Source organism: Mercenaria mercenaria, chromosome 14 (assembly GCF_021730395.1).
Source record: "Mercenaria mercenaria strain notata chromosome 14, MADL_Memer_1, whole genome shotgun sequence".
Lineage (NCBI taxonomy): Eukaryota > Metazoa > Mollusca > Bivalvia > Venerida > Veneridae > Mercenaria > Mercenaria mercenaria.
This window is the reverse complement of record NC_069374.1, coordinates 33,633,385-33,644,613: the sequence shown is the minus strand read 5'-3', so window position 1 is coordinate 33,644,613 and position 11,229 is coordinate 33,633,385. Positions and strand designations below refer to the sequence as shown.

The 11,229-nt window shown below is 33.6% G+C and overlaps 1 protein-coding gene across 1 annotated transcript; it reads left to right on the top strand.

The window, feature by feature from the left end:
* The first annotated feature begins 637 nt into the window (after positions 1–637).
* LOC128548157 (sialin-like) lies at positions 638–10,521 on the top strand. Its single transcript, XM_053522578.1, has 10 exons — positions 638–644; positions 1,588–1,805; positions 4,170–4,415; positions 4,993–5,080; positions 5,303–5,398; positions 5,642–5,778; positions 6,414–6,566; positions 6,688–6,820; positions 7,127–7,368; positions 8,955–10,521. The coding sequence occupies exons 1-10, from the start codon at positions 638–640 to the stop codon at positions 9,141–9,143; spliced, it is 1,509 nt and encodes a 502-aa protein (XP_053378553.1). The 3' UTR covers positions 9,144–10,521.
* The last annotated feature ends 708 nt before the right edge of the window (positions 10,522–11,229 follow it).

The window sequence follows — 11,229 nt, the reverse complement described above, 5'->3', positions numbered from 1 at the left end:
TGCATTTTTACCATTCTTGTTGAAAAAATTCGACCAAACTGTGGGTGAATTGCTTAAAGAAATGTAAAGAAAGAAACGTGAATTACAACGATATTAGTCAGAAGTGTATTAAAATATGTATGCACTCAAATACATATGAAACAACTTTATAGATATACGTGAAACATTAGCTAAACACTGTCGCATTTTAGTTCTGTATAAACACAAATTCGATCATTTCAAAATTGTTAAATTAGATAGATATATTATATTGCATTTGTTTTTATTTAAGCCCAGGAAAAAAATATAACTATACATATGACTACAGATGAACCGTCAGTGAAGAAAGAACGTGCTGATATAAAGAAAGAAGGTAAATTTAATGAGTTGTCAATAGTCTTAATTTGATAAAAACAGTGTAATATTATTAATCGCCCCTGTTGGATGTATGCACGTATTGACTGTACCATATACTGACTAAAGGTTAAGGTTATGTTTAACATAGGTTTAATAATGTACATGCAATCCGTACATACACTCAATACGGGAGAATTAATGCCGACCTATCTTTTTGCGATTTTGTATTTAGCAACCTCATTATTTCGACACTTCCTTAGTTATATTTATATCCAAAATAATATGTCGTGAGTAATACGCAATGGCAGGTAGGATCAAAGATATTGTTGACAAAAATTTTCAATTATCAGGGATGTTCGAAAAGATATTCTACCAGTATGTGCTTGTGTTCATATCTTAAGTTAGATCAAGGATTGGAAGATAGTTGTAAAGACTGATTGTTTAGTTAAATTCAGTACACATTTAACCGGAATCAAATAATAAATTACTGTGATCCGTAAGCTTTAAAAGGACTCATATCCACTAGCAATTACCAGCTGATTTGATGCAGAAGCTTTGTCTGGCTGGCTGTAAAAATGTAGTTGGATTCCATAATTTAACAAAGTGGAATCATGTTATTCTGTTTCTGTAAATCTCATTACGTTTTTATCTTTGGAAATGCCTGTATGTTCGTGGACAAATAGCGCACTCAAAGTTGACACTGATTCTAAAGTTATGTATGCCCTAGTATAGAGAGATATGAAAGCCCGTACATAACTTTTCGTATGAAAAACTTTGGAATGAGAAAACAGTCATGATTACACAATTTGGTCAGAAAACTGCTGATTTAGAAATTCTGCGAAGACTGAAGTTTGTACGTAGTGAAAACTAAGGTTAAGATATGCATTCAGATGATACTGAAATACAAATAAATGCAGTAAATAATGAAGTAAATACCCCTAAATCAACGTTTTCAAAAGAAGAAAGATGTTTTAATAGGACTTTATAACGAGTTACGACATCTTACATTACCTTAGAAATTTTAACGAAATATGTTTGTCCTTTTCGCCTTATATATATCAATAAATATTGGCCAAAATAACCCCGTATGTAGCTGAAGTACTAGCCAGTTAATTGCTAATAGGGAAGTGTGAAGTCATTTAGTTTAAATAAACGGGATTTCTTGCAAAAAATGAGCATAAGACCCAGTTTCATTACTTTCGGAACACTCCTTGTATATCTTTCTACCTCTATGGTCTTTTTATCTTTTAGAGACTCTAGACAAAGGTGGAAAGCGTTTTTTGTGTTCCTGCCGCTTTGCCTTCATTATTGTCGCATTCTTTGGCGCTATGAATGCATACGCACAGCGTGTAAACATGAGTGTAGCTATCGTATGCATGACAGACACTTCGAACGTTTCAAGTAGCGAGAACTGCATTCAGTCAATAGCAGGAGTAGAAAATAACAACTATACTTGTGAAAACGAAACGGTTAGTAGTTACATTTTTCCAAGAGGTAGTTTTGTTAACTCATTATCAGATTAAAGTTAAGGTCTATCACCGAAGTATTAAGCAGAAGTAGTAGCAAAGTCAATGCACTAAATAACTTGTCTTCTTTATTCAGAACACATCATGGCCCATTCTTTTTAATCTGTGTAATTTACATTTTCTTGAAGAATATTGTCAGTACTGAACAAAAATCAAAGTCATTCTTGCTGCAGCAAAACTAGTTCCAGTAAAACAATCACACTTACTGTAAAATAAGCTAAAAAGTGTGACCTCAAATTGTAATGGTACGTGGAGTATGACTTCAGTTTCATGATGTTAATGCTACCTAATGTTGAGCAATTATCTGTCATGCCAGTTCAGCAAAACAAAATGCAATGAAGTGATTAAAATGCTCTATAGCAAACAATCAGAGAAATATTTCAATCCGCCTTAATGTGACTAAACAGTTTTTCACGCCATTTCCCTATTTAGTGTCTGCATACCTACAAATAATTAGTGAAATTAATAAATGTTTTGCTTTTTTATGCAAATTTTCAATGGCTGTAGTACACACCAGAACCCGTTTTAAATGTATGTAACTTACATATTCTTATAGAATATTGTCAGTGCTAAATAACATTCAAAGGAAAATTGGGAGAGACATATTTTCAGTAATACAAGAACATTGTAAAATCAGTTAAAATGAGATCCCAAATTGTATTGACGGTGTTAGACCTATGTTTCAATGACAAATTCAGTAATTCAGTAATTCAACTACTAGTATGTTATAAATAAATATAAATGCTTCCTAAATGTCAACCATAGATCTGTTATGTAATTTCAGCCAAATTATTGCAATGAAAGAAAAGAAGCATTGCCCTATAGAGCAGAAAACTTCGCTATTTGAATCTACAATGCATTCATTTTACGCCATTTCTCAGTGTAGTGTATGCGTACTAATAACTGACTAAAATAAAGAAAAAAAGCTGCATCTTGAATATTTTGATTATTTCAAAAGATACCAACCTAAGCAAGTATAGATAAAGCAAGATGCATCATTGTAATTCTAAAACGTGAAATTGGTGTCTCCGTCGGTTCGGATTTGTAATGATTTTCAGTTTTACTATATCGTCTTAATTTCTGCGCTGTTATGATTAAGACTCAAACGGATTTTTATTGTAAGGCATATACATGTTTCTGTTAATGATTTGCTACAAACAGAGACCACTGAAATCAGATATAGTATGTGTATTGGAGAGTGTGTTCGCACAAGTTCGGATTTTCAAAATATTCCAAATTTCTATCTCTATAATGAAACCGACAGCACATTATTCCTAGCCCACTCCCTTCTTTCCATTTCATACCTACCATTCACCAACTAAGTGAAAGAAATACCGTTATTTTCCTCATGACGTTTTCTTATTTCTTTGTATTCGATACACAAAAGTTTACCCCTCTCCAAATTACCAACCCCTTTAACCTGAAATTTTTCCCGTGATCCTGCCGCTTTACTTTTCCTGTCTTTGCTTTTCTTAGTGTTTTAGTACACATTTACTCTTCCTTTCATCAATTTGTTTTGTTATAGCAATTTGGCTCTTACAATTCAGCACACATACTAACTACTTTTAGCCACACTCTCTATTATGCTAACGCAAGGAGTATTTCTTAACTTTTCTTCCATTATACCATTTGTTAATTAGGACCCAACACTGCCCTCCCCCGATTCCCCCAATTTTATCAAAATTTTCTGCTTAATTTTTCATCCCTTACATAAAATATTAGTAAGCAGTCCTTATATAAAACTAGAGGCCAAACGAGAGAGCAAAATTCCAAAACAGCTATTACTGTAGAATCAACTGTACTCAACAAAAATAGGTTAAAAGTGTTCAAACGGAAGTAAAATTTAATTTTCAAATCACGAAGTATATGTATCTAACTGCATCATTTACAGCCGCCAATTTCAGTAGAAAGACGGGATAATAATGTATTCTCCCGAACACCATCGTGTCTTCGTCATAAAGTCTTCGCCTTTACACCATCTTGACCTTTTAGGGTCGTGTTTTGTCATAATGTCTTCGCTCGTTCACCATTTTGTCCTTTTAGAGTCGTGTTTCGTCATAACGTCTTCGCCCCTACAACATCACATCCTTTTAGAGTTGTGTTTCATCATAATGTCTTCGAACTTACACCACGTAGTCTTTTAAAATTCAAATCATGTATTCGTCATAATGTCTTTGCTCCACCGCCATCTTGTCATTTTAGAGTCGTGTCTTCGTAATAATGTCTTCGCACCAACACCATCGCGTTATCAGTCCATCATTATCCGTTCTTTTAAACTTTACTCACATTGTGTTTATTGCAAAACAGATGTCAAAACAAGATGATAGGTTTGACTGGGACAAAAAGACTCAAGGAATAATATTGGGTTCCTTTTTTCTTGGCTATGTGCTGTCACAAATACCAGGTGGTTGGTTTGCGGGAAAATACGGCGGGAAACTCTTGTACGGATGGAGCATGTTTCTATGTGCTACTGCAACCCTGCTCACGCCCTTGGCAGCACGCACAAGTGTTGTTCTGCTTATAGTTATGCGAGCTATTGCTGGAATATGTCAGGTAAAGTAACAAACTTTAATCAAAAGAGACAGATTTGGAGCAAATAGTAAATTTTGTACACTAAACATAAATTTTATTGCAAATTACAGCTTTCTAGCTGATATATTATATAATTGTCCTTAAACAGTGGCGTAGTGAATGTCATTAGTGGATCATCTCAAACATGCTTATTAACATGTCAGTTTGCCCTAAGATATACTGCCTAATTAATGATCTTGTCACAAATGAAACATAAATATCTATTTATGAAAATCCTTCGAAATTATTTACACATACTATATTTTCAATGCGCGTATCGTCAATTTATATTATTTATTGCTTAAACTAACTTGTACATCAGCTAACGTGAATTAAAAAATCAACATTCGTGAGGTTTGTATATGCTTATTTATCATATTTGATATAATTAGTTATTTTCTTGTGAGTTAAATTCGAGTTAGTTAATCTTATCCGAATACGACATTGACGTGAAGAAGTCATACTTCATACAGCACAGAAAAAGAATCACCACTAATTAAGATGCTTATATTTATTATGCATATAAGATAAATAATACACAACATGTAAACATCTTTAGGGTGTAATGCTTCCTTGTCTACACACATTGCTGTCTTTCTGGATACCGCCGTTACAACGAAGTACATCCGTTGGTTTTGTCTACTCTGGTATGATTTTATTTATATATTTAAGACATATTTCCAACATTATTACTTAATTCCAAAGTCAAAGATCAACAGAACCACATTAATTTGTAGTTTTCTCAGCGATTATAATGTATTATGGGTTTTTTAATGGTCATTAATTTTGAATAAAGTAGATACACGAGTCTGAACTTCGATTGCGCATATGCTGTATAAAGTATTACTTTATATTCATCAACGAAACAGGCACTCAGCTTGGTGTAATGGCAGCATTTCCCCTCTGTGGTTTCCTGTGTGTTGACGGTTTTGATGGCGGATGGCCTAGTATATTCTATGTTTTAGGTAAGACTGGTATATTTTTGAATAATAAAGAAAAATGAAATGAAACATGATTATTAGTATAAGATATTTGTAAATATGGCGTTATCATATGGAAATACTGTATACATACATTTGCAGAAAATGTTACATTTCATTACAAGGTATTTTACAAAAGATATAGTGAAGTGAATTCATAGAATAGAGTTATTATTTATAGACTATGAAATATGACAAAAAAATGTATACAACAAAGACAGATTTTAGGTTCCGTTGGTGTAATATGGTTTTGTACTTGGATGTTTGTTGTGTCAGACACCCCAGTGTCACATCCCAGGATCTCTGAGAGTGAGAAAGAATACATAATAGACAGGCTGAAATCAGAGTTAGATATAAATAAAAAGGTAAAATATTTCAATTATAAGGTTATCATATGAATTGTCAAGTCCATTTTTCCTAAATATTTTATTTCGTTTTATTCTTTATTGCTAACGCACAGAATCGAACAAAACAATTAAACCAACACATATATCAGCTCGTTTATTCTGTACAGTTCTATAACAGTATCCAGCTAACGTACCGTAAAAACGTTGTTTTTTTTTCTGTATTGTTTGAACTTATATTTACAAATATTAAAAACTGGCTATCCTTGGGAAATTATGTATAGAAAAAAATAATGATGAGCTTCTTCTTAAACAGAAGACTTTAAAATTGCAATTAACTACCCGACAGCTCTATGTTAATATCTTAATCAATAAAATAAAGGCAAATTAGTTTCTATTCTTACTGCATCTTGTTAAAGTTTGAAATCTCAATCCTACTCTTTTTGATAATAATTATAATTTGTTTAGTTTACGAAATAGCTGTTATACGGACATTCAAATGGTACCTTAAGTCAATTTAGTAAATGTTACATGATTTGATTATTATATGGGAAAACCAACCGAATATGTAGGAAGCTGACACTATTCTAATTAATCTTTTGTTTTTTATCATAATATTTGTTTAACACTGACTCATTGCCAAGACATGGTTTCAGTCCTCCTCGTGTACGCCTTGGTCAACGATATTCACATCATTACCTGTGTGGGCAATCATTGTAACGAATACATGTGCTGAATGGGGAACAACCACCTTCCTGACAAACATTCCGAGCTATATGAAGGATGTTTTACACTTTGATATCCAAAAGGTATATCTTTTAGTTTTGACTTATCTATAATGAATAACTTGTTATTTTGTATATATTTTTAAACATTCCGTTTACTTTTACCGTGCTTACAACTAGCACATTATCCACTGTTCTGTTTCAGGCCGGATTTCTGGCTTCACTGCCGTACCTAGGATTCTGGATCGTTGCCAACATTTCAGCCAATTTTGCTGACTTTCTTATGAAACGAGGCTACATTTCAACTACGACAGCAAGGAAAATCTTTAACAGTATAGGTAATACGTTTTCAAATGAATCAATGAAATTAGCAGTACCTGCGTTGATCTCTGACTGGATGTTTAAGCACTGTTTAAGACAGTTTACACCCTTTTATATTTAAAAAAAACCAGTAGCTTTTACATTTTGCATTGCCTTAGTAGTGTTTTCTTAATGAAATCGTATAATTCAACATTAAACCCTTGATTCTTAATATAAAAATACATTTATCTTTTATTGTTTCTGAAATGAACAAAAAAGTGTTTATGTAACTTTAAATGCAGCCCATTATGTGTGTCACTGTTTCTTTATTTTCTTTCTTAAAGGCAGTATCTTACCGGCACTGCTTATAGTACTGCTTGGAACTGTGGCTGACGACTCGGTCATTGCCGTTACCATGCTGACATTTGGGTTGGCTATGTCTGGATGCATGTATGGGAGTGGTTTTGTGGTTAATCCTGTTGACATTGCACCAAGATATGCTGGTATCATTCTAGCAATTTCAAACACAACCGGTTCATTTTGCAGCTTTTTCACACCATTTGTGATTGGAATAATAACAGAAGATGTAATTTGCTAAACTTTCTACATTGCCCCCACCCCCATTTTTGAGGTGTTGAATAATGAAAATTGTGCATGAAAGAAAATAAAAGTTTGTTTAGCATGTATCTTCAAAAGTATTTTACCTAGGGTCATAGAACATTACAGGAATAATATTGAGCATGTGAAGTTGTACACCTGGGGTTTTGTTTTGAATTTCACTCAGCCAGACCAGGTTATGACCCTTGACTTTGTCAAAAATATTTTTAAAGGGCTTAAAATATTTTGTTGCACGTATCTGAAAACATATTTGACCTAGAGTAAAAAAAAATTAAAGAATTATTATCCAGCATATTATATAATTTGTGCACCTGAAGTTTCTTAGTCAAACCAGAGTTATTGCCCTTGATTTAGTCAAAAAGTATAAAAATTTGTGTCGCATGTATTTCAATATGTGTTTGACCTAGGGGTATAAAATATTACAGAATTGTTATATAGTTGTGCCGCTGGTTCTGTTTTTGTTTTCACTTAGTCAGACCCGAGTTATGGTCCCTGACTTATTAAAAGATATAATAAAGTGCTTAAAAGTTTGTCCTGCATATCTCTTAAGAATATTTAATCTACAATCATGAAACAAAGAATGAATAATAATTAGCATGTCACTTTGTGCACCTGGGTTTTTCTTGGGATGTCATTGTGCAAGACCTTGGTTATGGCGCTTGGCTTAGTCAAAAATATTCATAAAGTGCATAAAAAATTGTGTCAAATATATTTCAGGACATATTTGACTTGGTGTCATGAAACATTATAGGAATGTTTTTCAGCATTGGAAGTTGTGCACCTGAGATTGTATTTTAGATTGAATCCCAACTCCCAACCTCCTCTAAAATAACTTGCTATTGCTTATAGTATCTACCTCTAATATAACTTGTTATTGTTTATATAGTATCTACCTCTAAAATAACTTGTTATAGTTTATAGTATCTATCTCTAAAATAACTTGTTATTGTTTATAGTATCTACCTCTTAAATAACGTGTTATTGTTTATAGTATCTACCTCTAAAATAACTTGGTATTGGTTATAGTATCTACCTCTAAAATATCTTGTTATTGTTTATAGTATCTACCTCTAAAATAACTTGTTATAGTTTGTAGTATCTAAACATCTCCACTTAATCGATCATCCCCTCCAGATGACTCAAACATCCAATCCAAGGAAATTTAAAAATTTATTTCGTTTTGCATTGTCAACAAGTAACATACGACCGTACAGTGACAAGACGTTGGGTACCAGTGAACTATGGACTCACATTTAGTTAATACTATATTCGTAGTGTCCGCATTTTTATTTCCAATTTGAGTTTTCTATTTCTTAACTTGTCATTTGGCACTGGTAAAACTCATCCTTAAAATAAGATTTTTCTGAAGAACTGGGAATTGGAGATGTTAAGATATCTTTATGGAAACGATATGATAAACAAAGAAGAAAGTTCTGTTTCATTCAATCTTTACAGTACTTTATACCCATTAAGATAATTCAATATGAGTGCAAAGTTAATTCGAATAAACTCCTTTCTTCAGGTTTTATCCTTTTTGCTTGTATCTATATTTAGAAAACACAAGAACAGTGGAAGACAGTCTTCTATATTACAGCCGCAGTCTACACATTTGGAGCAATAATTTTCGTCATGTTTGGGTCGGGTGAATTACAGCATTGGGCACGAGATGAGAAAGAAGAACGTGAAATTGTTGTAATGGACGAAAAAGCAAAGGTTGAAGTAAAAAAGGTTGTTGGTGAATAGATTGCGTTGCTATGAATATCCAAGCAGTATAATATGTAATTTAAGAAGAAAGACTTACGAAATAGAATAAAGTAATATAACAAACTAATAAGTACATGCAGTCACATCTTTCTCTTCCTGTCTAAATTTTTCACACATCATAGTTCACAGAATAGATACCAAATATATACAAGCAATATCCATGCGTAGTGATTATAAATGCAACTACAAAGTACAAAATGTACATTATGGTGGAATGTGTCATTCATTGGCCTATGGTCATAGCTGTGTATTGCAGAGAAAAAGTGGCTGTTGTATTGACAATTTAAAGAATGCGTTCAAGGTAGGCCATGTTAAGATATATAAACATTTTGACCGTTCGACCTTAAAGAGTAGGTATGATGCAGTACTGCTACAATATTACAACACTCAGATTAAGTTGTTACATGTGGTGGCTGATTAGTGCCATTTCGTTATTTCGTTCTGTTTCAGCGGCACAACGACAAACGTCGTTATGGCGCCCCACCGAACGTTGTTATTGCGCCGACGTTCGGCGGGTGACATTTGGCTGGGCGACATTCAACGGGGCAACGTTCGGTTGAGCGACATTCGTCGGGGCGACATTCGGCGTGGCGACGTTTGGCGGGGCGATATTCAGACGTTTGTCTTTGAGCGCTGTGACAGAACGATATATAGAAATGGCACAAATCAGCCACTGTAGTTACATGAATGTAAGGTTGATAAAAATATTTTTATAAATCTACTCGGGAAATTGGGGTTAGTCAAACTAAGAATAAAACGTATTCCACAATAAAATACACCAGATGATAAAACTGTGCTCTAGTCTATTTAAGATGTGTTAAATAAATGGAGATATGATTTTAGTTCTCTTATTTTGTAAATGTTGCAACTTATGATGTGAATGCATATGGTTATTTCCACAAGTCTTTTAATGCATTTAAGTTACAAAAGCGATATTGAAAGCAAAGTGTGGCTCAGGTTGTGCTTTGGGGAGGCTTTGGGGAAGCTGCGCTTTAAAACGTGGCGTTGTGTGTATAAGCAAGATGTTTGGAGATGAAAAATCACGGTCCTATATCAATTTGTGATATTTAGTAAATTAACACAAAAAGTTATGTATTGTTTATCTTTGACATAGAATATGCTTATTAATGTGTTGTTTGGATATTTTCTGTGATATTATAGTCTGCTGTAATTATAATTTTATAATGGCCGTATACATTTTATGTTTGTGTACATTTTATTATTTTTATTATTTGTGTGTACGTTGGTGAGACTATAATAAAGAATAGAACTTAAAATCTCAATATCTCTCACCTCAGTGCTAAATGTTATTGTTTCAAAGACTTTCCCCTTGCATTTGCGCTCCTTTTTGCATCCCCTCCCCCTTTACTTTGAGTTAGTTTTCGTGGCTCCCCTTTATTTTGGCTGCCGGAATCCTAAGGCGGTACACGATTGTTTTTTCTTTCCTGCTTATAGGGGTGAGTTTGTGTGCTTTTGAGTCTAAAGCGGTGCCCTACTGTGTTCTTGTATCTTACTTGTCTGTTTTTCTATGTTAGTTGGGTGTGGTTGTGTGTTTATCTTTAGTACATGTATGTCTGCGCGCTACTGTGGTTTACGTTGTAGTGTAACTGTGATTAAGGAACGTAGCATTCCCTTTGTATATTCATCCTTGTTCTGTTTTCCCCTTCAACTTTCTCCCCCACCCCCTTTTTACCCCTTACCACTTCCTCCCCCTCTATCTACATTTGGCATAAATTCATATGTACTTGTTAGATTTTTTAAGCGACTGTCTGTAATATATTTCCATTACAGCTTCTTTTGTTGTGGGCCTACTTTGCAAATGTGTCGCTATGAGGCTGTGTTTTTGGTGCTAAATGCTTCCGAGAAATCTACCCTTACCTATTATCTTTTATATTCCAACAACTCTCCGATAACGTACCGCTTTATACATGATAGACACACCGTAGTATGTAGCTCTACTTGCGTTTCTGTGTATACGAACCAAAATGCGTCTGTAATACGCACCAAAATGCGTCTATAAAATGGAATCCTCTTATTATAGAGTATTTGCAAATTCAACACATTG